Here is a 24,481-nt window from a genome sequence, read left to right as displayed (position 1 = left end):
TACAAGGACATGCTCAAGACCGATAGGAAGCAACGCCAAGCTTGAGGAACCTCATGAGGGTTCCTCATGTACAGTGCAAGTAAAACGTGTCTCAATCAAATGAGAACCGTTGACTGGTACTGAACACACACACAGACACACACACATATAGTGTCGTCTTTAAGAGTTTTCTCCGAGTGCTTCGGTTTATCTCTGCTAACAACAACAAAAGCAGAAAAAAAATAGAAAAAAGAAGAAATCTGCACAGCACTGGTGGGCCAAATGATAAAGCCAAAGAAACATAACCTGCTCCAAAGATTCATGACTCGTCGTCGACCCAACAACACAGCAAGCTCCAACATATTGAGGTTACCCTTGAGGCACGGACACAAAACATCAAGACTGCTGAGAAGAAAGCCTACAAGGACCTGCTCAAGACCGACAGGAAGCAACGCCAAGCGTTGTTTGATGAACACATCTGCATGACACTGGTGAACCACATGGCAGCGCCACGCAACATCCTCCAAAGAGTCAAGGGCGCCATGGTAAAACCGTTCATTGCCCGTTTCAGACCTGCCTCAAGGTTCCTCATGAAATCAAATGAGAACCGTTGACTGGTACTGAACACACACAGACACACACATATATAGTGTTGTCTTTAAGAGTTTTCTCCGAGTGCTTCGGTTTATCTCTGCTAACAACAACAAATGCAGAAAAATATTAATTAGGGCACACACACACACACACACACCCCCTTCGTGTTTGCCCTTCATTGGCCTCCTCACCTCCTCAAAGTTGCCCTCCATGGGCTTGTAGGCCAGCAGCAGGACGGAGCGCATCAGGTCCCCCACCAGGATGAAGTCCCCCTTGGTCTTCAGGTAGAGGGCCATGATGTTGTTGTAGTGGTTGCACTCGGTCCTCAGCTCCTTCTCCGCCGTCCACTCGTAGAGGCGAACCTGAAGAGGAGGTAGGACGAGTTATCAATGGTGCGGATCCAGCCATTACAGCTCCGGGTGCCGCTTATCGATTAAAAGGAAACAATCAATACTTTCAACACCATTCCACTTCAGGCAAAGAGTACACATCCCCAGGGTGACACTTAGGGATAACCAGGACATTCTGATCTACCATCCCAAAAAAAGCCCCTCAAAATACCATACATGACACAACTTCCCTCGAAATCTTTCAAAAAGTGTTTGGCTACGGGTGCGTGTTTGTTTCCCCCCGGCAGGCAGGTGTTGTCTGCCTCCGTCACTTGAGTCGTCACACATTTGCAAACATATTGTGCTGAAAATGTTCAAAAATGCATCCCATATCCATTGCAGCGATTACGATTGTATAAGTGAGCACTAAGTCACTGCCACGTATGAAGTAATACATAAAAGAGCATTTATTAAAAGTTCGCCGTTATTATTGGACCCATGTCCCAATAACGGGGCTTTAACTCTCCTTTAACTCTGCTCGCTCCTTTTGCTTGACGCACGCTCCTGATCTTGAATCTAGAATCGATTGCTCTTCCTTGCGGTCCTGGATGTTGCGGTTAAATTTTTTGCGGTCGAATTTTTGTACCTTTTTTTGCAGTATTTTAATGTTGAAAAACACTGAGATACATAATTTCAATGCATAATTCATCTGGAAAGATTTATAACTTCCAAATGGCTTGGCCTGCCCTCTATGGAAGTAAATCTGTGTCAGGGGGTTTTGAAAGAAAAACGTGATTGAATTTCTAGCACTGAATATTTATGCATTGAAATTATGTATCTTAATGTTTTTCAATCTTAAAATTTAGCAAAAAATCCAACTGCAAAACATTCAACCACAAAAAAATATAACCACAAAAAAATTCAACCACAACGAGAACCCATTTTTCAGTGACTGTGTTACGTGCCTACTGGTTTTTGAAAAAGTTCCCATATTCATTGCAGCAATTACGATTGTATAAGTGAGCACTACGTCACAGAATTCAAAAATTATGAAAGAACTAGGGTGTTTAGCAGAGGTGTGGACTCGAGTCATGTGACTTGGACTCGAGTCAGACTCGAGTCATGAATTTGATGACTTGAGACTCGACTCGACAAAACGTACCAAGACTTGCAACTCAACTTAGACTTTAACATCGATGACTCGTGACTTCACTTGGACTCGAGCCTTTTGACTCGAGAAGACTTGATACTTCCCATGAAAACTGGGGGGAAACATTTTCACACGGCCGCGCCGCTCTGTTTATCTGTCAAAAAAATGTGCGCCACCTGTATGCAGAGAGCCCGCGCTGCCTGCACGACATCCAATCACTGCAGTCCATTTGACCGTATCAACGAGACAGCTCGTTCATGGTTACAAAAATCGGGATTTTTGAACCCGGATTCAGACTCCGATGGAAATCCTCGCCAACATTATGTCAACGTCCGTTTTAAAGTAGTGTAATGAGCTGAGTTAATGTTATTAGTTAATCAGTTATGCAGATGTTGCATGTGTTCACGTTATGCTCTGTTACCAGCTGTAGTTACGCGAGACAACCCGAGTTTTGGGGGGCCGTGTATGCGGAAGTGTTCGTTCTGCGTGGTGACGGCCAACAGTGACCGAAGTTGAGTAGTTTTATATAAATAAATGCACCGGAGTTGCAAGCCAGTCATCGCCTCCTTATTTACGCTGCAGCATTGGGGTGAGCGTTACAGCACTATAACACAGTCACAGTCGATCCACCATTACCCTTCCCTTCGTAGTCTAGGTCTGTGAGGCAGCGCACCATCACCCAGGGTTCCCCGTCCCCACTATAATAAAAGGACTTGAAATGACTCGAAACTAAAATGGTAAGACTTGGGACTTGACTTGAGACTTGTTGGCTTTGACTTGGGACTCGACTTGTGACTTGCTTCGTCTTTGACTCGACTTGACTCGGGACTCAAGGGCAACGACTTGAGACTTGCTTGTGACTTGCATAACAATGACTTGGTCCCACCTCTGGTGTTCAGGGCTTCAATGTTTACACATGCTATAACTTTGGTTATGGCAGGCCAAGTCATTTGGAAGTTTAAAAAAAATGAGTTTTTCACCAAATTCAAAATGGCGGAAAATGTAGTTAGGCGCATTTGCATACCATGATTGACCATTTTGTAGAGGATGTCGAAGAGCACCTGTGTGCCAACTTTCAGGTTGATCGGACACCAATTCCAATGCAGCCGCATCAAAAATGCGTGTTAGTTTTAGTCACATTTAGTAATTTTAATCCTTCTTAGTTTTAGTCACATTTAATAGCCATATTAAACTCCTTCACTTCCCTTCTCAGGCCCAGGGACCCCCTGTGTTGTGTCTACAGCTGCATAATAGTCTAATTTGCAGTATTTGAGTTATCCATTAGATAGGTCTATAGCAGTGTGTGGGGGGGGGTGGGGGGCAAACTTTTTGACTTGCGGGCCACAATAGGCTCTAAAATTTGACAGTGTGGCCAAGACCAAATGGATGTGTTTGTGTGAGTTGATATAAATGACATGTGAAACATCATTACATGAAAGGATTTGGCTTTTAACAAGTAGAGAAGCATTTAATTGCAAGGATATTTAACACATTTGCAAGGGTGTAAAGCTCCTCCCACACACACACACATGGTGGCCGAACGGTTTAACAATGGGGCGCCGTTTGTAAAATGTTGCACATCCTAAAAAAAAAAAAAAAAAGCAGGACAATATTCATATGTCACTTTTTCAAACATTTAGAGAAAAAATCATGTAAATACATGCAACAACTTTTCCAAGTACATTGTTTGGCAGGAAGGGGTATCAAACTAATTTTAGGGGCCACATACAGTCCACTTTGATGTCACACGGGCCGGAGCACATTTACATTTAGATTAAACAATTAGATTTAGATTTAACATTTATATATATTTAACATTTAGATTATAATTTATATATAACATAACATTTACATTTAGATTAAATATTTTTAAAAACTTGTTACTGCCAAACATTGTACTTGGAAAAGTTGTTGCATGTATTTACATGATTTTGTCTCTAAATGTTTGAAAACGCTTTTTTTTCTCTCCTTTTGATACAATAAATGCACCAAAACTGCGCAGGATTTTAGGAAGTGCAACATTTTACAAACGGCGTCCCACATTTCACACGGTCTTCTCAAGAGGTGTCGTGTGAACTGGTTGAAGTGCGCGTGTCTCTAAACGCTGGCCCCCGTCACCAGAAAACGGAGCAGCCAGGTCCACGTGAACATCTCCGCTGGCCGACCAGCCCCGAGCTGTTAAACGGGTCTTCATCTCCACGCACATCGGTCTCTGGAGTCCCGCGGCTTCGCCACCACCAACGTTTTCGTCTCGTCAACGTAAGTCATAGAGTTAGTCATAGTTTTTAATTTTTAGGATCCATTTTCGTCTCGTCTTGGAAAAAAGGTTGTTAAGGAAAAGGTTTTCCTCAGTTTTCGTCAACGAAATTAGAGACCACGGCAGGGGGACTTCCTAAAAAGAAAGACATCATTTTTGAGCCAATGTCAGCGGAAAGAGAGCGACGCACCAGCGTGCTGCGCTGGGTTTGACATATTGGTCAAAAAGTGACTACATTTCTAATGTCACATGTTGCGTTACGTTCCACAGAGGCTGCAGCCAGAGGGAGAAAACATTGTGCTTCACAGAGCACATCCATAGGGGAGGCATCTATTTAGATAAGGACTGACGAAGCATTTTTCCTGGGCTGGAACATGCTTTCCTCTTGTGTCGACGGAGGCTTGCGCGTGTTGCAAAGCGATTTCCCGCCAGAACACTAGGTGGAAAAAATGATTTATTTGCAGAAAACCTAGAAAGTGACGTCTTTGTGTGTGGAAGTCGTTGGTTTGTTTATTCATTTATCACTCTTTTGCCCGACGTTTGCAGAGATCTGCGTCCACTATGAGGACGCCATCCGCGCATCCTTATAGTCCCCCAATGACGGGTTGTATCAGTGGTCATATTTACGGATTTCTTCGGACAAAAACTGATTTATTCTCTCGTAAAAAATCGTTGTTTTAATAACGGCGGAATTATGCTATGAAACCGGAAATGTGAGACTTTGGAAAGGATGTAGTTAGCAGACCAATCACAGCCTCGAGACAAAATCATGTCTCCATGATCAACACGGCAAGAAAAAAGTATTCCAGGTATTTTTTATACAGTTCGACTAATTCACTTCTTTCAAAGTCCACCTTGAAGCAAACAAAACGCTGCAAACTAACATTTTGTCAAGAGTTTTTGCGCTGCAACGCCATCGAGCAGCACTTACTGTGCTGTTGATGCTGGCGAGCAGTTTGCCATTGAATTCCACCATGGAATAGACGGCTCCTTTCACCTCCTTCTCAGCCACGGTCTGCAGCTTCCCTGCAGGAGGAAACACAACGTGCGTCAGGGAGCAGTTAACGTCGCAATGCTGCACTCTGAACGTCCAACCTGGACAGAGAGACATGACGGGGGACAAGGAGGAGGGACGGGAGCGTTGAAAAGGAGGACAAACGAAAGGCACCTCCAGAGGGGGAGGGCGTAGCGGATGACCTGAGGGATCGGCAGCGGGGAGAAGATAAGGAGCGATAAGAAAATGATGAAGTGACGAGCGGAAACCAGACACAGTGTTGGGGGGGGGGGGGGTGTTACTGACCGTCTGTGTAGTGGAAGACGATGATGCGTCCCTGCTTGGGCTCCGCCTCCTCCGGGTACACCATGGCGGTGCCGACGATGAAGTACACCGACGGGTCTTTTCCCAGGCGACACGACACCATGCTGAGCGCGTACTCGCTGGGGAGGAACTGATGGGCGTGGAGGACTGGTGGAGACGCAGGAGCACTGAGTTACACACTGTGTTACTTAGTCAACATTAATTAATTCATCTCCTTCGCTCTCGTCACTGGTTTTCTCCCCGTAGCGGTGGATGAAGTGACGTGGACGCTCAGGCACCTCCAGACGAGTGAGGAGGAGTGAGAGGACCGTTACACGAGAACCACGGCAACGCGGACAAATACTTCCAAAAAGCCGTGTGATCTCAGCGGTGGCAGAATCAACGACCGCCTGCGTACATGGCGCCCAACGTGACTCCACAGATAACAGAGTGCCAGAGGGACTATTTGTCCTATGGACGGACTCTACGTGCACGGTGTGGTCATTAACGTAGGACCTGCACACGTGTATGCCGGCGGGATATCAGCATTCACGGCGCAAAATGGAGCCAAAAAAACCCCCCCTGCCACATTCAGGAGGCTTCCGGTTGGACAATGTTGAATCAAAGATATTTACCTCCAACAGCCCGTTTGTGTGTGTTAGATGTGTTAGATCTCTGTAAAGGTTGCGTTTAAGACTTCATAAGAGCCTACATTTCAATCAAATGCACTGGAATTTAAAATATCAAACAGTCCCCGGAGCACCTTTCTAAATGCCAAGTATAATTTAATTAGTAATATCGGTGTGCACCATGAGACATTAAGGATAACGACGTTGGAGCGGATGAATACGAGCGCGATTGTTAGATGAGCGAGCAGTGGGATTAGACCCATTACAAGCGTGATGGATGGATTTAAGAGAACCGCGTTGAGGAAAGAGTTTCTCTGCACTCACCGGGTTATTCTCCACGCCCGGAGCGTTTGACCAGGTAAAGGCTCTGTCAGATCAAACTGAAACTCACTCACCTTCAAAGGTGTGCTGGTCCACCACCAGCAGACTGTGGACCTCCACCTCTTCGCCGAAGGACGTCTCGTGGGGAGAAGTGCTGCTGGGGAAGAGCTTGCTGGAGCTCACGCTGTTGGAAAGAGCCTGTGCGGATGGAGAGCAACGAGAGGAGAAACCTAATTTAAAAAAAGGTTATAATACAATTCAAATCCTCCAGGACCTGTGTGAGCTCAACAGCAACATCTGGAGCCCCAGATGTGCAGCCTTTCACAATCAAGTAAACATCTTCCTGGTCATCAAGTGTTTGCAAGTGGAAGTCCGCCCCCTTTGGGGAACCTCGCGCTGAGTGGGCTTAAGCTCAGAGAAGCTTCTGTTGTTAACTGTTGGGCCATCAGCATCATGTCATCATGTCCTTCTTGCCAGCTGAAACTTCATTGTAAGCGTTACTTGACAACCGATGTCAACATAAGATCATTTCATCGTAATTGGAACGTGATTTATTTGAACTCGTGAGCTAGATTTAAAGTATGTGGAAGTATAATGAAAACCAGCTTAAACAGCCATATTTAAAGTAAAGGATCAGTCAAAACGACAGCAGTAAGATTCAAAATGCTGGTGCAGAATGTCGAGCTGCAGCAGACCTGCTAAGTGACTAACAGGATATTTAACGTTCTTAGTTGGCGTGTCGGGTTAGACAGGAAACCCAAACAGGCCCCCGGGTGTTTATTAGCCAAACACAACACTGAGCTACGGCACCTGAGTGCTGGCGCTGGGGCGCACGGCAGATGTGGTGCCGCTCACATCCTGGATCTCCACCCTGCTGGATAGAACCCCGAAACACTGGGAAACCTCCTGGTAACAGATCCGCCTGGTGGGAGAAGGGGATGCGGGGGGGTAAAGGGATGGGAAGGTAAACATGAACAGAGCAGGCTCTCTGCTTTCTGACTGGATGACACTGCAGTGAACCCTCGTTGTTAATGATTTAACAGCCCGTCACTTAAACAAAAGAGTTCAGGTTACACGGGGGGGGGGGGGCGGGACCGACCTGGGGGACTCGTAGAGGGGGACGGTGCGAATGTGGAGTTTCTGGATCTCGTCGATGGTGCCGATGGTCAGCGTGCTGTTGTTGGCCAACGCAAGACTGCAAAACAATAAATGCAAGATGGTGCATTAATGCGGGGGGGGGGGGGGGGGGGGGGCGTTTGCATCAACAGACTCCTGAGCCAGACGCAGCTGCTCCAGGATCAAAACAAAAAGGAAAGTGGCGCCGACGTGTTTTTTTTTTTTTTTTTTGCGAATATGAAGCGATGGAAAAAAGCAGCCTGGCGCCGGCGGCCCACCTGTCGGGGTAGCCCTCAGAGTTGAGGGGGCACATGTAGTTGACCTCCTTGAGGTTGACGTTGGAGAAGACCAGCTTGTGGTTGGACGAGTAGATGACGGTGGGCCGGTCGGAGCAGGCGAAGACGTTGGAGGTGGAGAGGGACCTGAAGGTGCGCAGCACGGTGGGCTGCGTGCCGAGGGTCACCTTCTTCCGCTCGCTCAGGGCGCCTGGGAGGGGGGGGGGAGACGACCAAAGGTTAGTCTGAGCGTTTAAAATCAGTATATTATCATTTGTGTGTGTATTTCAAACGCTTCAGCTTTGATGCTCTGGTATTTTGTTGTTCCTCTGACAGGTGAAGATGTGCATATAAAATGAATATCAACCGCTCTGAAGTCAGTGTTCACCAACAAAAGTTCCAAATGTTGTATTTTTGCTTTGCAAAGTCATTTATAATGGTTATTTCCATAAATGTGCACGATTGGAACAATGAGGAAATAGAACATTACTTTTATTAATAAAAACATCTGGTCATTACCATTACGACCTAATGTACTGAGGTTTCTCAGTAAAACACCAAGACTAACAATCAGCAGAACTATATTTTTTACGTATTTAGTATTCTATAGAAATATGAATATCAGAATAACAGAATTCATGTCCCTGTTTGCATGATAACAACAGCGAGCTTTCCGCAAGACTGTTGCAATTTGAACAGAGGTTTTATTTTTATTCCGTCAATATGACATCATAAAAAGTTCATTAAACCATCCAGGCTTCTCAAAAGGCCCAGAGAGGAACACTAAAGTCAGATTTAGTTAGTGCAGCAATTAAAAGCTCGTAAAAGCAGTTGTATATTATTACGCCTGCGTTGATTTACTTTTTTTACTACTTAAAATGACATCTCTTGTGGTGATGTCAGTTCCGTTACATCATCCAGACTTAACACGCTTAGCAGAAACACCTCATCGGGAGCTGAGGGGAACGGGGGGGGCAGGGAGCTGCTGACAGATGAGACTGCTGAGCTATAAAAAGGAGGATAAAGCTGGATCTGTACTCGGCACCCGATACGTCAGGACACATCGGCCCAATGCTTCCATTCTGACCAGAAGCAGCTAAAAGAGAGCCAACGCGCTTCCAGGCCGAGTCACTGTTGTTCGCTCACGCGCCAAATACCGCACAAACTTCTCATTAATACACATTTCCCTTGAACACGAGTCAAATAGAGACCTACAGTACGAGGAAGGTATTCGGCCAAAAAGTGACATGTTGACGGAAAGCTTGCTGCAGCAGAGAGACGCACAGAGAGTCGGGATCCCACCTTTTTAACAACCCTGCTGCCTCACGGCGTGCTGCCTTCGATCCTGTTTGGCGGCTTAGAAAAGCTTAGTTCTGGGTTCTTTATTGTGCTGTAAGTGCATCCCACCACACAGCAGCTCCAAGCCATTTCTCTGTTGTTTGTCTGCAGACGGTATTGACAACAAGGCACCGTCGCCCAATACAACGATCAATAGGGATAACAAACCCTTAGTAGGTCCTGCTCCTCCAACCAAAGGTTCCACTTTGTAACAGCGGAACCCATTAGACGTTTCCTAGATGTTTGGTTTCTATGTGAAAACCTGTGCAGCTAACATTAGAAGAGTACTCAAGCACAGCTTTGTAGTGATTGTAACGGTGAATAAAGACTCCATCTCAATCCGGTGATGTTGTGGTACACAAGCTTTAACTTTCACCTTTTTAAGGTGTTTCCACAGCCTAAATCAACGGGGTATTTCTCTATAGCACGTTTTGCAGACCCTTCCGTCTGCTTCTGTTCTAAAAAATATGTGCTAACATGTACTCTGAAGTTATTGGTAGTGCGGTCTCCACGGTAACGCCGCTCTGACAGCTTGACGGAGTAGCAGCTGGGGGCGGGACTACGCAAGCGGTCAATTTCTCTCTTGTCTCCACAGCGCTGGCGGTGTGTGCAATTCCCCATTAAATAATGTTCTGAAACTTTCTTTCTGACAGCCGGCCAGAGGCCTGGCAAAGTTTGAGAGGAAAAGCTCTCATCTACGGAGCAGTGACGGCGGTGCGCGGGGGGGGAACCCACCAGTCTGCAGGTCCAGACCGAAATAGAAGAGGGCGCCGTCTCCCAGCGCGCACAGCAGGTAGTAGCTGCCCTCGAAGGTGGTCATTAGGATGGAGCGAGGGATGATCTCTGAGGAGACACACACACACACAGACAAATGGGTTACTGTCCCCAGTGATCTGGAGAAACCAAAGTGATAAACGTCGGCAGAGACGCTGCTGTCAGGAAAATCAATAAGGCTTGTCGGCCAGACGGGTCGGTAACTTTTCCTGCGGTCAAAAGAAAATCTAATATGAACGCTGCAGGGTGAATATAAAGTCCTCCGTCTTCTCCGTTTACTAAACATCAGTTTCTGTGGCTGTGGGCCAATTACATGCAAAGAGGCCGCGGCTGTGATTAAATGTTTGTCTTTCCGACTCTCCACGAGGCAGCAGACACGGTGAAAGAAAAACAGAACGAGTCTTGTGAAATGTGGTTAGTTAAAGAGGCTGCACGTTACCATGGAAATGCAACTCAAGATGAGTAAATATAATTCATGTCCATGTTTCAACTGTGCAGCACAGCAGCTATTTATCGAAAGCGACCCGGGGTTAAAAAAAAAAGGTATAAAAACTGTGACAGGCCTCGTTAGGGGAATGCAGAGCCTTTGCCTGAGCAGCTGTCAATCAAACGCACCTCGAAAATCAAGTGTGACACGGTGGGAGCGAGAGTGGAATTACTCTCCGTGGGGGAAGAGCCACAACTCCCAATTAAGTCAGAGTCCTTCCTGTGCCGCGGCAACATTTTATGAAACTATGTCCCAGTGGACGGCGACTTTTAGATAAGTTTAAACCAAAAAAAAAAAAAAAAAGCGTTCTTGCATATTTAAACATTGAAGGTCTAAATAATTTTCAAGCGTCTAAATGCTGCACTGAAAGCATCCGGGTGGGCAGCATGGTAAATGACCGTTTCTTTTTTAACTGTCGGGTTATTTTTGTCCAAATAGGCAATTATTGTCTCAGATTTAAAGACTTCACACCCCTGCATTGTCAAGGCTGAGTGTTTAAACTGTAGATAAATAAATTAAAAACACCTCTTCCGGGTCTGCGTTGGGAGAGATAACAGACACGTGATGACTAAAACATCTTGCCCTTCAACAAGATATTTCTCCCTTTATGTGTGAAGGCGATTGTGTTCTCCCGCTCTCCCGGAGCAGAGGACATTTGTGAACCCGCTTCGTCCCTTTGAGACATTGTACTCGGACGTTATCTGCAGCCACTCATCAGGGACGGCTTTTCCCTTCTTCTGCTACTGTTCCCTCCCACCCTCACCTCCGCCCAGCATCTCCTTGTGCAGGGCGGTGAAGCAAGGCAGCTTGAGCACGCGGGCCGAGATGTCGGTCCACAGTCCCACGGCGCAGAGGGGGGACTCGCCGCCCGCCTCCCCCAGGGGAGTGATGTCCAGGCAGGCCACCTCGTGCTCCATCTCCGTGGTGCTGAAAGAAGATGGAGAGGACGTGAGAATGTTGGAACAAAATGGTATGAATACATCATGAATATTAAAATGGGTTTTGTTTTTTTTCCTCGTGTGATATTTCATTGACTTTCTATTGGTTTTACCGAGGGAATCAATCAAGAGAGCAGCAGAGTCATTTTCTTATCTGCTGGCTATATAATTCAGAGAATATTCCAGAGAGAAAAAAAAAAGGCATCCATCTTCTACTTCAGGACCACAGGGAGCGCCATGGATTCATCAACGCAGTCGGGCGGCTGCTATCTGGGAGCCCTGATGATAACTTTCACAAACTTGAGATGGAGGATCAATGAGGGAGGCAGACGGCACTCTGTCCGCTACGCTGGAAAACGGGGACGGATGCATTTCAGTCCATTTCCTGCCGTCCAGCCTCGTCTGTCCAGTTGCTCATAAAGCCACTGCTTAGTATCCCGGGCTGCACGAGGCCACTGTGGGCAACGTGGCAAACGATGGCGACATTGGAATTGAAATGGGGTTTTTAGTTGATGGAAAGAGGCGAAGCTGTGAGGAAAAGCTCCCGTGTTGTATTGCGACCAGGTTTCTCATCAATGCAGAGCGAGTGGAGCACTGACACTTCCTGTCACCAGCTGCACTTAAGAAGAGCATCCAATCCGGCTATAAATATCTGCTTTTTACAGATTTTCCTGTGCCTCACAGCAGCCTTGATGTTGGTCACACAACATCAAGGCTGTGGTGAGCCGCGAGTTTGACACATGTGAAATAGATGATGTAAATCCCTCCACTGATCAGGAGACAAATGTAAAATAATACCAGAAGAAGTAAGAGGCAAAGAACTATTGGGAAAACAATACATGGATGAAGGGGTGGGGGGGCTTTTTTCCCTTTTGGTTAGATAAGACGATCGATAAAAATCAGCTCGTGTCTGTGCGGCGAATTCATACGAGGAGACACACCTTTAGTGCTTCTTATCAATCTACACCGATCCAGAGTGAGCTGGAAAGCTCAAGATGTGCACATCCTCCTCTGAGCACGGTCCCTTTGGTTGATCTCTTTTAGTAATACCAAGAGAGAAAGAGATAAACACCCGAAAGGTGGCTCCGCCCCCCTCCTCCTCCTACCCAATCTGCTTCAGCTCTCCCGCCAGGATCTGCAGGTAGTAGAGGGCTCGTCCCACGGCCAGAACCACCTGGGTGTGGTTGCAGGCGGCCACGCTGATGTTCCTGCCCTGCGGCTCCTTCCACTGGCTCACCAGCGCCTTGCTCTCCTGGAGCACCAGGCGCACCGAGCCCGACGTGATCTGCAGGGAAACAGAGAATACCCATCAGGTAACAGCGTTTCCGGGGAGTGACGTGGAGGGACGGCGTGCTAAGAGCGTGACGCCGCTTCAGGGCAAATAGGGCATATGTTTGTATGTGGTTCTGTGCCTGGTTAGAAATCAATGCTTTATGTCCTTCAACATGCACACTGTATAACAACAATGTATGAACTGAAAAGATCTCATTAAAGACAAGAATGTGATGGTAAATAAAGGGGAAAAAATAGAGAGTGTGGGTTGTATCTTTGTAAATAGAAATGTGACGAGACCGACAATAACTTCTTGCATGTAATCATTTTATCATGTGATGCCTGTCGCAGGTTTTTGAGTCCTGCAATAAATCAAAAGTATCATTTCACTCTTCCACTCCAAATGTTTAAGAGTGGAGAATGTGGCTGAGAATAAAAATGAAAGGCATCAATGTAGTCGGGTTCCCAGTCAGTCAGCGCATTTCCCTCGACTGGTTTGAATCAGATGAACTGCACCATCAGATGGTTAGTTCAGACATTCTGCTCACCAGAAATCAATATTTATTTTTAAAATTGAATAATCCAAATGTAGTTATGGAAAATACACCAAGGGAAAAAAAAGCTCAATGGGAAACGAAGGATTAATGTCCAGTATGATCCCTTAAATACGTTTTATGAAACATTCAAACATCATTTTTTGTTCTAAGTAATATTTATACGGTTTGTATTGCATGATCCCGATAGAACTCCTGGCAAAAATAAATTAAAAGAGAAATCCGACCCTGGAGTTAAAGAGAAATACAATGTAATATTAAAATATGAATAATAAGAGCCGAGCAGTGTTGAAGAAGCAATAATAAAAGAGCGACTGCAGCAGGTGGAAACAGAAGTGAAGCTTTAAATGGATGTGCGGATCAAATAATATGGATGCGTTATGAGATGGGAAAGCGAGCAAGCGGCTCCGAGGATCACTTTGTTCGGTTCCTGCGTCGGCCGTGTGGTGCATATCGCGCCTCACAAAGTTTGAATTCTCGCTTCACATCGGAAAAAGGAAGCACGCGAGTAAACATCGAGGAGAGGTCCCTGCCCGAAGGAGGCCCTGGGTGCAGCTCGAGGGTCTAAACATTGTGCTAACATGCTAACAGCTAACACGTTACCCTGCGTTTTGGCAGGCTCACTGAACACCAAAGAGCAACGCTTGGGTCCGATATCCGGGCGGGTAGTCGGAGCTCCGCCTTTAGTTATGCGGTGCGGAAATAATTAGGAGGACCGAGGAGCCTTTTCCATTTAAGACGACCGAAGGTCCAAGACGTGCGTCTACGCGAAGCTAAGAGACAACAACACTAAGCCAAATGCAAAACTGTGTGCAGTGCAAACACACACAGTCTGAGAGGCAGGAGAAGCTAGTAAAAATAGCCCTGCGGTGTTGTCATAACAACCCGGACTTCAGGGTCGAGGGTCTAACATTCGGAAGAATTCCCAGCAGGTTTCATCCTCATTGCGAAATAAGGCCGGTGAAAACCTGAATTTAAATTGAGTGCAATATTCATCTCAACCAAGTGTAAAATACATGAAGTCCTTTTTGCAGCCTTGGTGCTCGCAAATCATGTATGATTCAGCTCGGGCAAAGCACATCTGATTAAATGGAGAGCGGGCCACAGTTGAATAAGTTATTTCTATAATTAATTCAGAATTTGTTAACTTAGATGATATTTCGGCTTTGAACTGGGACTTAACAAGTGCGGAGACTCGGCTAATTCCAAACACTGTGTGAGCGTCAGTGTTCACGCTGTGGCCCCGGCAGCATGGATGTGTGTGTGTGTGTGTCTGTGCGTTTCCCTACTTGAATGAGTTGCTGGTGAGCCACGTTGCCGCAGTAAAACGTCTGCTGGTTGTCCACGAAGCCGGGAAGCTCCGTCTCCTCCACTTCCTCGCCACTCAGCATCAACACTCTGGGGGGGAGGGAGAGGAGGAGGGGGGGCATACGCACACTAGAGATGAGATAAAGGCACTCGGGATCGACCACACACACACACACACACACACACACACACACACACACACACACACACACCCCCACCCCCCCCCCCCCCCCCCCCCCTGGTACGCTGCCAACACTCACCGTGTTTGACCCACGAAGGACAGCACCAGCATGTCGTCTGTCTCCCTGCCGGCCTCAGAGCGCAGAGGCCACAAACCTACAAGGGATTTGACAGAAAGGGGGGAGGAAGGGAAAGAGGCAGGGAGGGAGGGAGGTAGGGAGGGGAGGAGGAGGCAGAAAGCAAAAGTTACTTTCCGCAGAGGAGGAGAAAATGGAATATCTAGCAAGTCGATCTTTAGTTCCTCCATTAGTCAAATGTTGACAGGGAGACGTACGAGTTACAAATGTCAATCAGAGAGCCATTGATTAGCTGGTGAATAATTGTCTCTCATCAAGGGGCAGAGAAGGGGGGGGGGGGGAGTCAATAAGCAGCTGAAGCCTAACAACAGACCTCTCCTCATTTATGCGTCAGAACAGCCTCTCAGGGGAGGAACCTCCGTTTTTCAGGGATTAAGAGGCGTTAAACCTGACGTGGGATTCTGCTACGTGTGCAAAGCATCTTTAAAGCACCTGGCGAACAGATGTGTGTGCGTGGGTGGGTGCGTGGGTTGGGGGGTGGGGGGCAGATGAAGACGAGGGCTTGAGGGGAGTGAAGGGCCCACAAACCTTTGATTCCCGGCAGGTCGATGCTGGCGTGCTCGTGAATCCCGATGCCGTTGCGGATGATTCGGAGGGAGCCCTCCTTGAACGCCCCGGAGCACGTGACCAGCTGCAGGCAGACAGACACGCAATGAGTTATTTTAATTAAAAACCCCAGTGATACACATTCGCTGGTGCACGAGTGGATAAATAATAAAACGTAATGTTACATTTTAGTCTAAAAACGGCCCGCACCAATCCACCGAGGCAGAACCCCGGGGGGCATTTACTGCAAATGGCGAATCGGGACAATTATTGGACTTTGTGGGCGGGCTGAGCTGAGCCGTGCGCCTGATTGTGCGCTGGTCTGAGCCCAGAGAGCCGCTCCGTGCTCTCTGGTTGAAAACCCCCAAGGCCCGTCTTCAAACCCAGCCAACGATCCCTCTCTCCCTCCCCCTCCCCCTCCCTCTGAGAAAAACCATCAAAAATGTGTTTAATGCTGAGCCAGCGCCGGTTTCGTGAAAATAGATTGCATGCTATTAGAGGGCAGAGATAGAAAACCGTTCCTTTAGAAAGCTGACGTCTCAGCATGGCGTACATCGCATTGTGCTCTGCACGCCAGCCGGTTGAAGGTAAACACGGCTTAGGGAACAGAAGCCCGAGGACGACGAGGATACGTGCTGAGACGAAGGCCTGAGAGGAAACCGTCACTGTCCGTTTTAAATGGGGTAAGTACTATTAGAGGAAATAACACCCCAACGGAACAATACAGCCAATTTATGCCTATGTGCCAGAGAGGCCTCTTAACAGTCAGGTGGAACAGAATGAACCGTGTCTACATGCAAATAGGACGCATTCTGCATTCCCTGCATCTCCCCACTTCTCTCCCCGTTGCCGTAGCGGAGCGGCGTCTAAGAAGAGGTCACCCGAGGACAGCGTGGAGGAAAAGCAAGGCGCTCAAAGTGGAGACACACGGGTTTCTTTCTTTGGTCAAAGAATCCATTCATTTTATTCATGAGTCACCTGCTTTCCATACGCAGCCGTAATGTAAAACGTCTCATGTCTGAGAGGATTGGTTTTTACCTGTCCCTGTCCCTGCCTCTCCAGGTCCACCACACACATGTCCACGATGGGCCCCAGGTTGGTGAAGGTCTCCATCACCCCCACGTAGGACCCCAGGTCGTTGCTGTCCACGTTGAGCTGGAGGGGGAAACCAACAATTAGCTCAGAGGAGATGAATGCCGACTTCAGAGAGATGATCCAGAGCCGGATCTCTGAAGAGAGTTTTTGAAGGTTCTGAAGGGACTTGACGTGCTGCTCACCTTCACCAGCTGGGAGTCTCCCAGTCTGGAGCCCACGAACACCACGCCGTTATCCAAGTAGGTCAAACACTCGGCGATGGACGTCTGTCAATGGGGAGACACACACACACACACACACTACAGTCACAGGAGACACATTCAGCTCACAGTTGTGTGTTTTATTTGTTGTAGCGACAGAGTCTGAAGCCATGAGGCAACAAGTAGCAACTCTGAGCCAAAACTTTGCACTTTTGTTTTGTTTTTATTTCTTAAGCCGTTGAAAATAAAATAAGACAGAATGACGCCGTCTCCAGGTCCTATTCATGAAAGGCACTTGGCCGCTGAGTGCTAATTATCTTCTTGTTATCCGCGAGTCGGTCTGTGACTCGAAAGCTCACCCAGAGAGCCACTTCCATCAGAGCCTCCCCAGGGCAATTAGCAGAGAAGGAAAGGGAGGGAAATAATTAGTCTTCACTTATATAATGAAAAGGAAAAAGGGAGATAAGTGCGTGTGGCTACTGGAGCTGATCTCTGGGACCCTTTTTGAGGCTGTGAGGCTCGTTTGGATAGAAAAGAGGAAATTCTGAGCCAAATTGCTGCATTTTACCTCATTTAAAGAATTTTGAATCTGTAAAGTCTAACTGTCCCCAAAGGGGGTAAAACAATGGCGACTGAGCCTAGTGAGGGAAGTAATGTAATATCTTGACTTTAGAAGTGATTCAAACCGGGTGTCTCGGTTGAAGTTTCAGGAAAAAAATACCGTATTGAAGTTTACACCAAAAAAGGTTTAAACTAAAAAAAAAAAAAAACTGAAACGCACAGATCAACTAAAAGTCCCTCAAGACAATTCCTTTGATTTCTTCGGAAACGATTTCGGACGGAAATCTTTTCTGCCCATTTCAAGAAACGTGATTAGTTAGTGATTCATTTTCACGGTTTTTCTTTGTCTTATTCGAGCAGCTTCACTCCCAAAAACCTGCCTTTTGATGTTGTTTCAAGGAGCGAGGACCAGACATTTCTTCTGGCTGTGTTCAACTACACTGACACACACACACTAAGAGTTAATTAAAGCAGTTAATGGGTTTTAACGCAGTGTTTTGTTTGGGGTTCCTAAAATGGAGAAAAAAAGTGTGAACCCTTTAAGGTATTATTGAGCGGTATACATGCCACTAATGTGCTGAGCCACACACGTCCTCGGGATAAAGTGGGCCGCGAACCATTAAAAACATTCGGAACAAAGGGGCGTGAAGGGAAAAGGCAGCAGGAGGGAAAACAGGGAGTGAAATTATTCAAATGAGCTAGAAACGAAAAGCGCGGAGCACACGTGTCGACGTGTCTGTGAAGCTCAGACCTCCCCCAGCAGCTCCACGTGCAGGTCTTTGAGCGCCACCGTGCCGTCCATCAGCTCCTCCTTCTCCAGCAGCAGCATGAACAGGCGTCCCTCCATGTCGCCCAGCAGGTAGCGAGAGCCGTTGGGGTCCACCCGGTTGTGACAGACGATGGTGCTTTGCTGCAAGAACGAAACCAAAAAAAAAAGAAAAGAAACTGAGTCTAGTGACTGGACGGCCACAGCGGAGGAGGTAGAGACGCCGCTACCTCCATTATTGAACAAGTCGGAGAAGTGAAGGCAGATCATCTTGGGCCAATGTCAATAATGATCATTCTTCACACCCCCCCCAAAATCAAGAGAAACTGCTTGAGAACAAGTAACTGCAAAGCAACAGAGTGGCGTTAAAAGACTTTACTGACGAAAAGGAGGAAACCTGAAGGACGCCCTCGTTCTCAGCCTCGCTACAGTAAACGCAGAATCAATTTCTCACTCGATCGGACATTTATAAAACTCATTTCCCTCCTGCCCGCCGTATTGTTTACGTCTTCTGTCAAAGCGTGGAGCAGCTTCTATTTCTCCGAACCTCTCTTCCAGCCCCGCTCTCCCGGCTGAATGGCAGGTAGTTAGCTTTAAGTGCGCCTTCAAACCCGTCGTTGGGTTCATTATACTTAAGCTGCATAACCAACAGCGTTCTTTTTTTATTTACTACACACTGGGGCTGTCAACGAATATTCTACATTCAAATATATATATTCGACTGTAGAGGGAACGGGTGGCACGCTACTGTACTGACTTTATATCGCATGAATAAAAGAGACTAGAGAAACAGAAAGGTCTGCGATCTGGGCCATTAGTTCATTTACCTATTTTTGTGTAGGTAATATGTTGTTGGATATGTTTAAACGTAAAAGAAATGACCTATACAAGTAGTTATGTCTCGTTGTATTAACGTGTTATTGACCAAGAGGCAGCACACGTTCAACTGGGACACGTCCTCATGAGAGAGCACCTGGACATTTAACGCTGCTGCTCGTGAATGTGCTGTGCAAAGGATTGTGGGTCAGAACGAAGCGGAAAAGGACGCTGGCTCAAATACTGAGCATCCTGGTATATTCTGGCAAACTGCATCCGACATACTGGAGCGTACTAAATCTTTTCCTGGCGTGCTAAACAGCGGCTGGAGGGTGTTGGAAGGCGCACTCGTAGTTCTGGTTCTGTTCCTGAAGCCGGACAGACGCACAGGAAGCACTCGTTTCGGGCGATTTGGGCGTCATCCAGCAATCTAATTCCATCCGTCCAGCGCTGCAGAACTACTAATTCTACGTATAATCATCAGTACCGAACCAGGTGGAGACAGGAACTTAAAAAAAGCGCTTTACTTTGAGATCGCTGTCACACACTTTTCAAATGAGCAGACAAAGCGGGCCGAGGCGGACGCTAGCACAGCTGTTCCATCAGCTTTGGGCCCATTATTCCATCTGGATTTACAGATTTACGGACTTGGTCATATGCACACGAACAGATCCCTTACCAGCAGATGGATTCATCAGAGAAATATCTACAAAACCCACATATTCCACCAAGAGGAAATCCTGCACTTGGTCCAAAAGAACCGAGCACGACTTTTCCAGGGTTATTTCTCCGCGGACGCCAGTCACACACGCCAGTCCACCACAACCTCACGTGCAGCAGAACATTTGTTTATTTCTGCTTCTGTGCGCCTGAGTGACAGCGTATTAATTAGCTGCCAGAACCGCTGATATTTATCAGAGCTGTAGCCGCCGCCGCGTGTTTCCTCGGCTCAACACACGAGGCCACATCACACGTCAAATTGCACAAAAACAGATGCACAAAGTCACTCTCCCCTAAAGTGGCTTCTGTGAGACAGCAGAGTCGGTACGGCGAGCACGCCGCTGACAAAACCAATCAGATGGAAGCAGACGTGAGCTCGCAAGCGTTTACATCTGCACTCGTGTTTAGTTCCCCCGCCGGAACCAGGCTCTAAATGAGTAAAAACCAAGAGCATGAAGGAGGTGCGTAGTTAACGGCGCTTTAGAGGTTACGGAGTGAGATATCGCTCTGACACACACACACACACACACACACACACACACACACACACACACACACACACACACACACACACACACACACACACACACACACACACACACACACACACACACACACACACACACACACACACACACAGGTGTGTAAGACGTGCAGCCTGCTGCTCTGCAGGAGGCGTCACTTTGATCAGAGCAATTACTTCACTAATCGTTTAGCTGTGAATGTACTTCAAAGATCTCTGTGTGTTGCTACAGACTGTTACAATCACGATTATTTTATTTATATTGTGAGGGAAAACCAGGTATTGACACCCATGACTACAAAACAACACCTGCCAAAACACAACACGGATGTTTACTTGAAGTTGTCTAGTTTTCCGACTCGCGCTTTGTGTTCATAATAATCAATATTTCCATGTGGATTTCCTTTAGCTGGTGATTGTTAGAGTTCGGCTAAACATAAATGTAAGATCAGCACGTCCCTGCCACATATCTGCTTACCTGAAGACAATTAATGAAGCACCATTCTGATCCATTGCTTTAATGTCGTCCTTTAAAACATCAACCTTCAGTCGGCATCTAACTAATCATCAAAACGGCAGACAATCGCGACTATTTCATCACTAAAGACAAAGCGGAGGGATTAAAAGCTACTGCATCCGCACAACTCGAAATGTTCTTTTCCAAAAACGTGTAAGACCTCGGCAGCAGAAAGAGCGCTCCCTAATTATGGAGGCAGGCTGCCTCCGAGCTGCTCCTCTGGGCCTCCAGCGTTTGTTAAAATGTGAGCAGACTGCAGAGCGCAACTTAATCTCCACGAGATAAACACTAAAAGCAGCGACGCCGAGGAGCCAAAGTCATTATCACAGCAGCTACAGACGTGCACCTCTGTTATCAATCACCAGATTCATAACAAACAAACTCCACGGTGTTAACCTCGGGGTCCCCTAAATGTGGCTAAATATTATTTATCCATTCACTTAATGCGGATTCCGATGACTGCTTTTAGCGGCCTGCGTTCTGAATCGTACTTTCAGCCGATACTCATTTTTAATGAGGCCGGACTGCGTCGTCATATTTTAACTTAATATCCTCCAATCGCAGTAACACTTTATTAAACTGTGGATTTCATCCTCTGTTCACATGATGTAACTATTAACTATTAAAAAAACATTCCTCACGGAAAACATCATTAATACACGATAAACTACTACCAATTCTACATTGTAGTAGTACACTGAAATATTAAACTGCTCCTGAAGAGTTACAAAGAAATATTCTCTTCTTCTTAAATGAGACAGATGAGAGAAACAACAGCATCGATCCCACCACGTGACGGCTTTACCTTGATGGTCGGTGGTGCAATGGCCAAGTATTTATCTCCGTTGTGGTAGGTGATGGACTCCTGGCCTATGATGATAGCGCCACCAAATGGCTCCGGCACTGAAATACAGGCACAGAGACTTTCATCATCAATTCATTCAAAATACAGAGGTTTCACAGAGAATTCAGAAGCCATTTTCCATTTCATCATATGAATAATGAACCACTCAATAATACGTGCTTTGTACACCAACTCAAACCAATCAACCAACATGATTCCATGTGACAATAATTCATATTTTGATGTGTGCAATATGATCCTGTACATCACCAAACCCTCACAGATGGCAATGCAACAGACGGAGAAGTAGTTCCTTCTCACAAAATAATTTCCTGGACATTTATGTTTTCTTTTTGTTAATTTTTCCAGGATGCATTAGAAGCCTTCTTGTTTTCCTTTCTGACTAATAGGCTGGTCTAGTTCGCATCAGGTCTTTATTCTGAATATTAATGAAATCCAGATAGTACTCATTAGAAGTGCTGCATGTTTGGTTTATTTACCAATTGATGAATCAACCTCAGTCATGTAAACGCAGTAGGAACACTGGGATTACCTGGGATGACCATGGAGGCCTCGGCCTCCACGTTCTCCTGTTTCCAGGGGCCCTTGTTGAACTCCTTCTCCCTCAAGGAAACTTCATAGGTCTTCACATGGCGTCCCTGGGGGTCCTAGGGGACAAAACACAAGATGTCGATCAGAAGATGTCTTCCCTGGAGGGCAGAGTGGGATGAAGTTCAGGACCTCCACTAGCACACAGTAGATGTCTTTCTTTGAAAGGTTCAACCTTTGGTTTTTCCATTTGTGCAGGTGACAGACCATTAAGTGATATTTATAATGTTTACTGAGTTAATAAATCAAAAGAAAAGTGGGGAAAAAGGACTTGACAGGATGGACAGACCTCCAGGATCCACCCTGCGACGCACTGAATGTATACAGAACACTTGGTTGTTTATAGAAAACCGCCACAGGGTCATATTTCCACGAAGGAACTATTTTCCTTCAACCAATAGTGAACACATGAAGATGCACACGTCAAACACACACACACACACAGTTGGTCCTCCAGTACCTGGTAGATGAAGCAGACCGTCGGGGCCTGGCAGCCGTACAGGAAATGCACGTCGATGACCTGCAGCTCCTCCAGTCGGATGTTGAAGGCCTTGAGCTCGCGGTTGTCCCGGTCCAGTGGGATCACCTTGAACAACCCGTCGTACAGCCGCAGTCCAATCATGCGGCATTCTGGGTCCACGATGCCGATAATACCAGTTTCTGACGGGCGCCCGATACGATCCTGCCAAAGAGGAATCCGATTTGTGAAAAAAAGATGCACACAGAGAGTCTCTAGTCACAGAACAGCAGCTTATTGAGAAGATGCGAGAACCCGGTGAACCCTCCAGAAGCTCCTGACCCACCTGGACGTTTCCGTGGGCGCGAGTGATGATGTCGATGCTCTCCCCGGTCTGTTTGTATTCAAGGATGCAGGCGTTGTACTTGGATGTGAGAATGAACAGCAGGTCTTTGCTCTCGCCCTGAACAACAACAGAATGGGACGCCGGAGTCGTTAAACATGCAGAGGCAGGATCCTAATTAAACTGCAGCGGCCTCGACCGGCCTGTGAATCCACTACAGAGTCAATAAAAGCTATTCTGCAGGGACTCCTTGGTCCTGAGCACAGAGGCAAAGACTTCCTTTGCAAACTCCTATGGATTAATGGAACCACGTACTACGTGGCACAGCCAAGTATAAGAGAATCTAATAAAAACAAGTATAGTGTAGAGTAAAAAAGGAAGGCAAAAATACTATACTCTAGATAAAACAAGCAGCAATAACAACATGACTTATTTAATATTTTAAACAAACACCACCCACCTTCGGCCTGAAGAGCTCCATGACAGCAATCTTCCCGTACATGCCGACCTCCTTAACGGGCCTTAGGCCCTCCGCCGTCACCACATAGATCTCCAGCCGGGTGTTCTTCGCTATGAGCAGGTTGAGGTCGTCAGCGGAGGTGAAGTGACCTGGAGACACAGCAGCGTTTAGCTCGTGTTACGGCAAAGAGGTGGATAAATACCAACGGTGGAGCAGCGTCAATATCCACGACATCAAACAAACCCCAGAGAAAAAATGTTTATTGATCGCAGAGATTATAGGTGCTAGGACTTTCAAAATGATTCAAGAATGACGTTTGAATATTTGCTTTAAAAAAAACACATATATTCAAATATCACATACGTCAAGCGCGCATGCACAAACCGCAGCTGATTCTGCAGCGTCTTTCCTGGTTGAGGAGTTCCATAGGTTGTGCATTAGGGCTGTAGATAACAGGACAAATTAATACAACGACATAACTAACTGTAAAGTTAATTTCTATTAAGTTTAGAAATATTTAACAACATATTACCTACACATAAGTAAATGAACTAATGGCCAAGACCGCAGACCTTGGAGGTTGAAATTCTTGTCCCAAATTTGGCAGGTTTCATTCAGTGATTGAAACAAACAGAGTATAGTACCGGCATTGAATGCTGCGAGCTGTGCTGTGTAAACATGGAACTTTTCTTTGGCATGAAACTGCAAATAATCAAACCAGTGCATGAAGCTGTGGTAGCCTGTCTAGTCTATTTCATTCATATAAAGTCAACACAGCAGTACAATAGCAAAGCAGACGGTCGCGCCCTGCCGCTGTTGTTTTTCTTCTTTTTTTTTCGAATAGCTGTTTTTAACGACTATTAGAATATAGAATATTGGATGACAGCCCTAATAGTTGCTACTAAAAGATATTTCATTTTGGTTTTATTTGGATTTCAGGCTGAATTGAAAATTTACAAGAAACTTTTTTAAAGTTTTAAAAGGTCCTAAAAGATCATACATCCAGGTCAACCCAAACATTTACACCAGCAATAAGATTATTTTCATTATGGAGTTTTACTTCGGTTTTGCTTTGAATTTCACTAAAGA

General features: G+C 46.3%; 1 protein-coding gene across 2 annotated transcripts in view; it reads right to left on the bottom strand.

Annotated features, from left to right (window-relative positions):
* Positions 1 to 24,481, bottom strand: part of ddb1 (damage-specific DNA binding protein 1) — a 33,672-nt gene that overhangs the window by 7,798 nt on the left and 1,393 nt on the right. For both annotated transcript variants that reach the window (XR_009956045.1, XM_062561886.1), the window contains exons 2-22: positions 23,393 to 23,541; positions 22,936 to 23,052; positions 22,593 to 22,814; positions 22,077 to 22,191; positions 21,485 to 21,582; positions 18,089 to 18,247; positions 16,759 to 16,842; positions 16,520 to 16,636; positions 15,464 to 15,566; positions 14,879 to 14,954; positions 14,600 to 14,708; positions 12,591 to 12,769; positions 11,310 to 11,473; positions 10,021 to 10,128; positions 7,951 to 8,158; positions 7,656 to 7,751; positions 7,367 to 7,478; positions 6,631 to 6,754; positions 5,610 to 5,774; positions 5,241 to 5,335; positions 765 to 935 (exon numbers count right to left, since the gene is read on the bottom strand). Coding sequence is in view for 1 of the 2 variants with exons in the window: in XM_062561886.1 (XP_062417870.1) it covers positions 765 to 935; positions 5,241 to 5,335; positions 5,610 to 5,774; positions 6,631 to 6,754; positions 7,367 to 7,478; positions 7,656 to 7,751; positions 7,951 to 8,158; positions 10,021 to 10,128; positions 11,310 to 11,473; positions 12,591 to 12,769; positions 14,600 to 14,708; positions 14,879 to 14,954; positions 15,464 to 15,566; positions 16,520 to 16,636; positions 16,759 to 16,842; positions 18,089 to 18,247; positions 21,485 to 21,582; positions 22,077 to 22,191; positions 22,593 to 22,814; positions 22,936 to 23,052; positions 23,393 to 23,541 (2,771 nt within the window). In the remaining variant the exon portion in view is untranslated. The remainder of the gene's footprint in view (positions 1 to 764; positions 936 to 5,240; positions 5,336 to 5,609; positions 5,775 to 6,630; positions 6,755 to 7,366; positions 7,479 to 7,655; positions 7,752 to 7,950; positions 8,159 to 10,020; positions 10,129 to 11,309; positions 11,474 to 12,590; positions 12,770 to 14,599; positions 14,709 to 14,878; positions 14,955 to 15,463; positions 15,567 to 16,519; positions 16,637 to 16,758; positions 16,843 to 18,088; positions 18,248 to 21,484; positions 21,583 to 22,076; positions 22,192 to 22,592; positions 22,815 to 22,935; positions 23,053 to 23,392; positions 23,542 to 24,481) is intronic.

This window comes from Pungitius pungitius, chromosome 4 (genome assembly GCF_949316345.1).
Source record: "Pungitius pungitius chromosome 4, fPunPun2.1, whole genome shotgun sequence".
Taxonomy (NCBI): Eukaryota; Metazoa; Chordata; class Actinopteri; order Perciformes; family Gasterosteidae; genus Pungitius; species Pungitius pungitius.
This window is presented reverse-complemented; position numbering and strand designations above follow the sequence as displayed.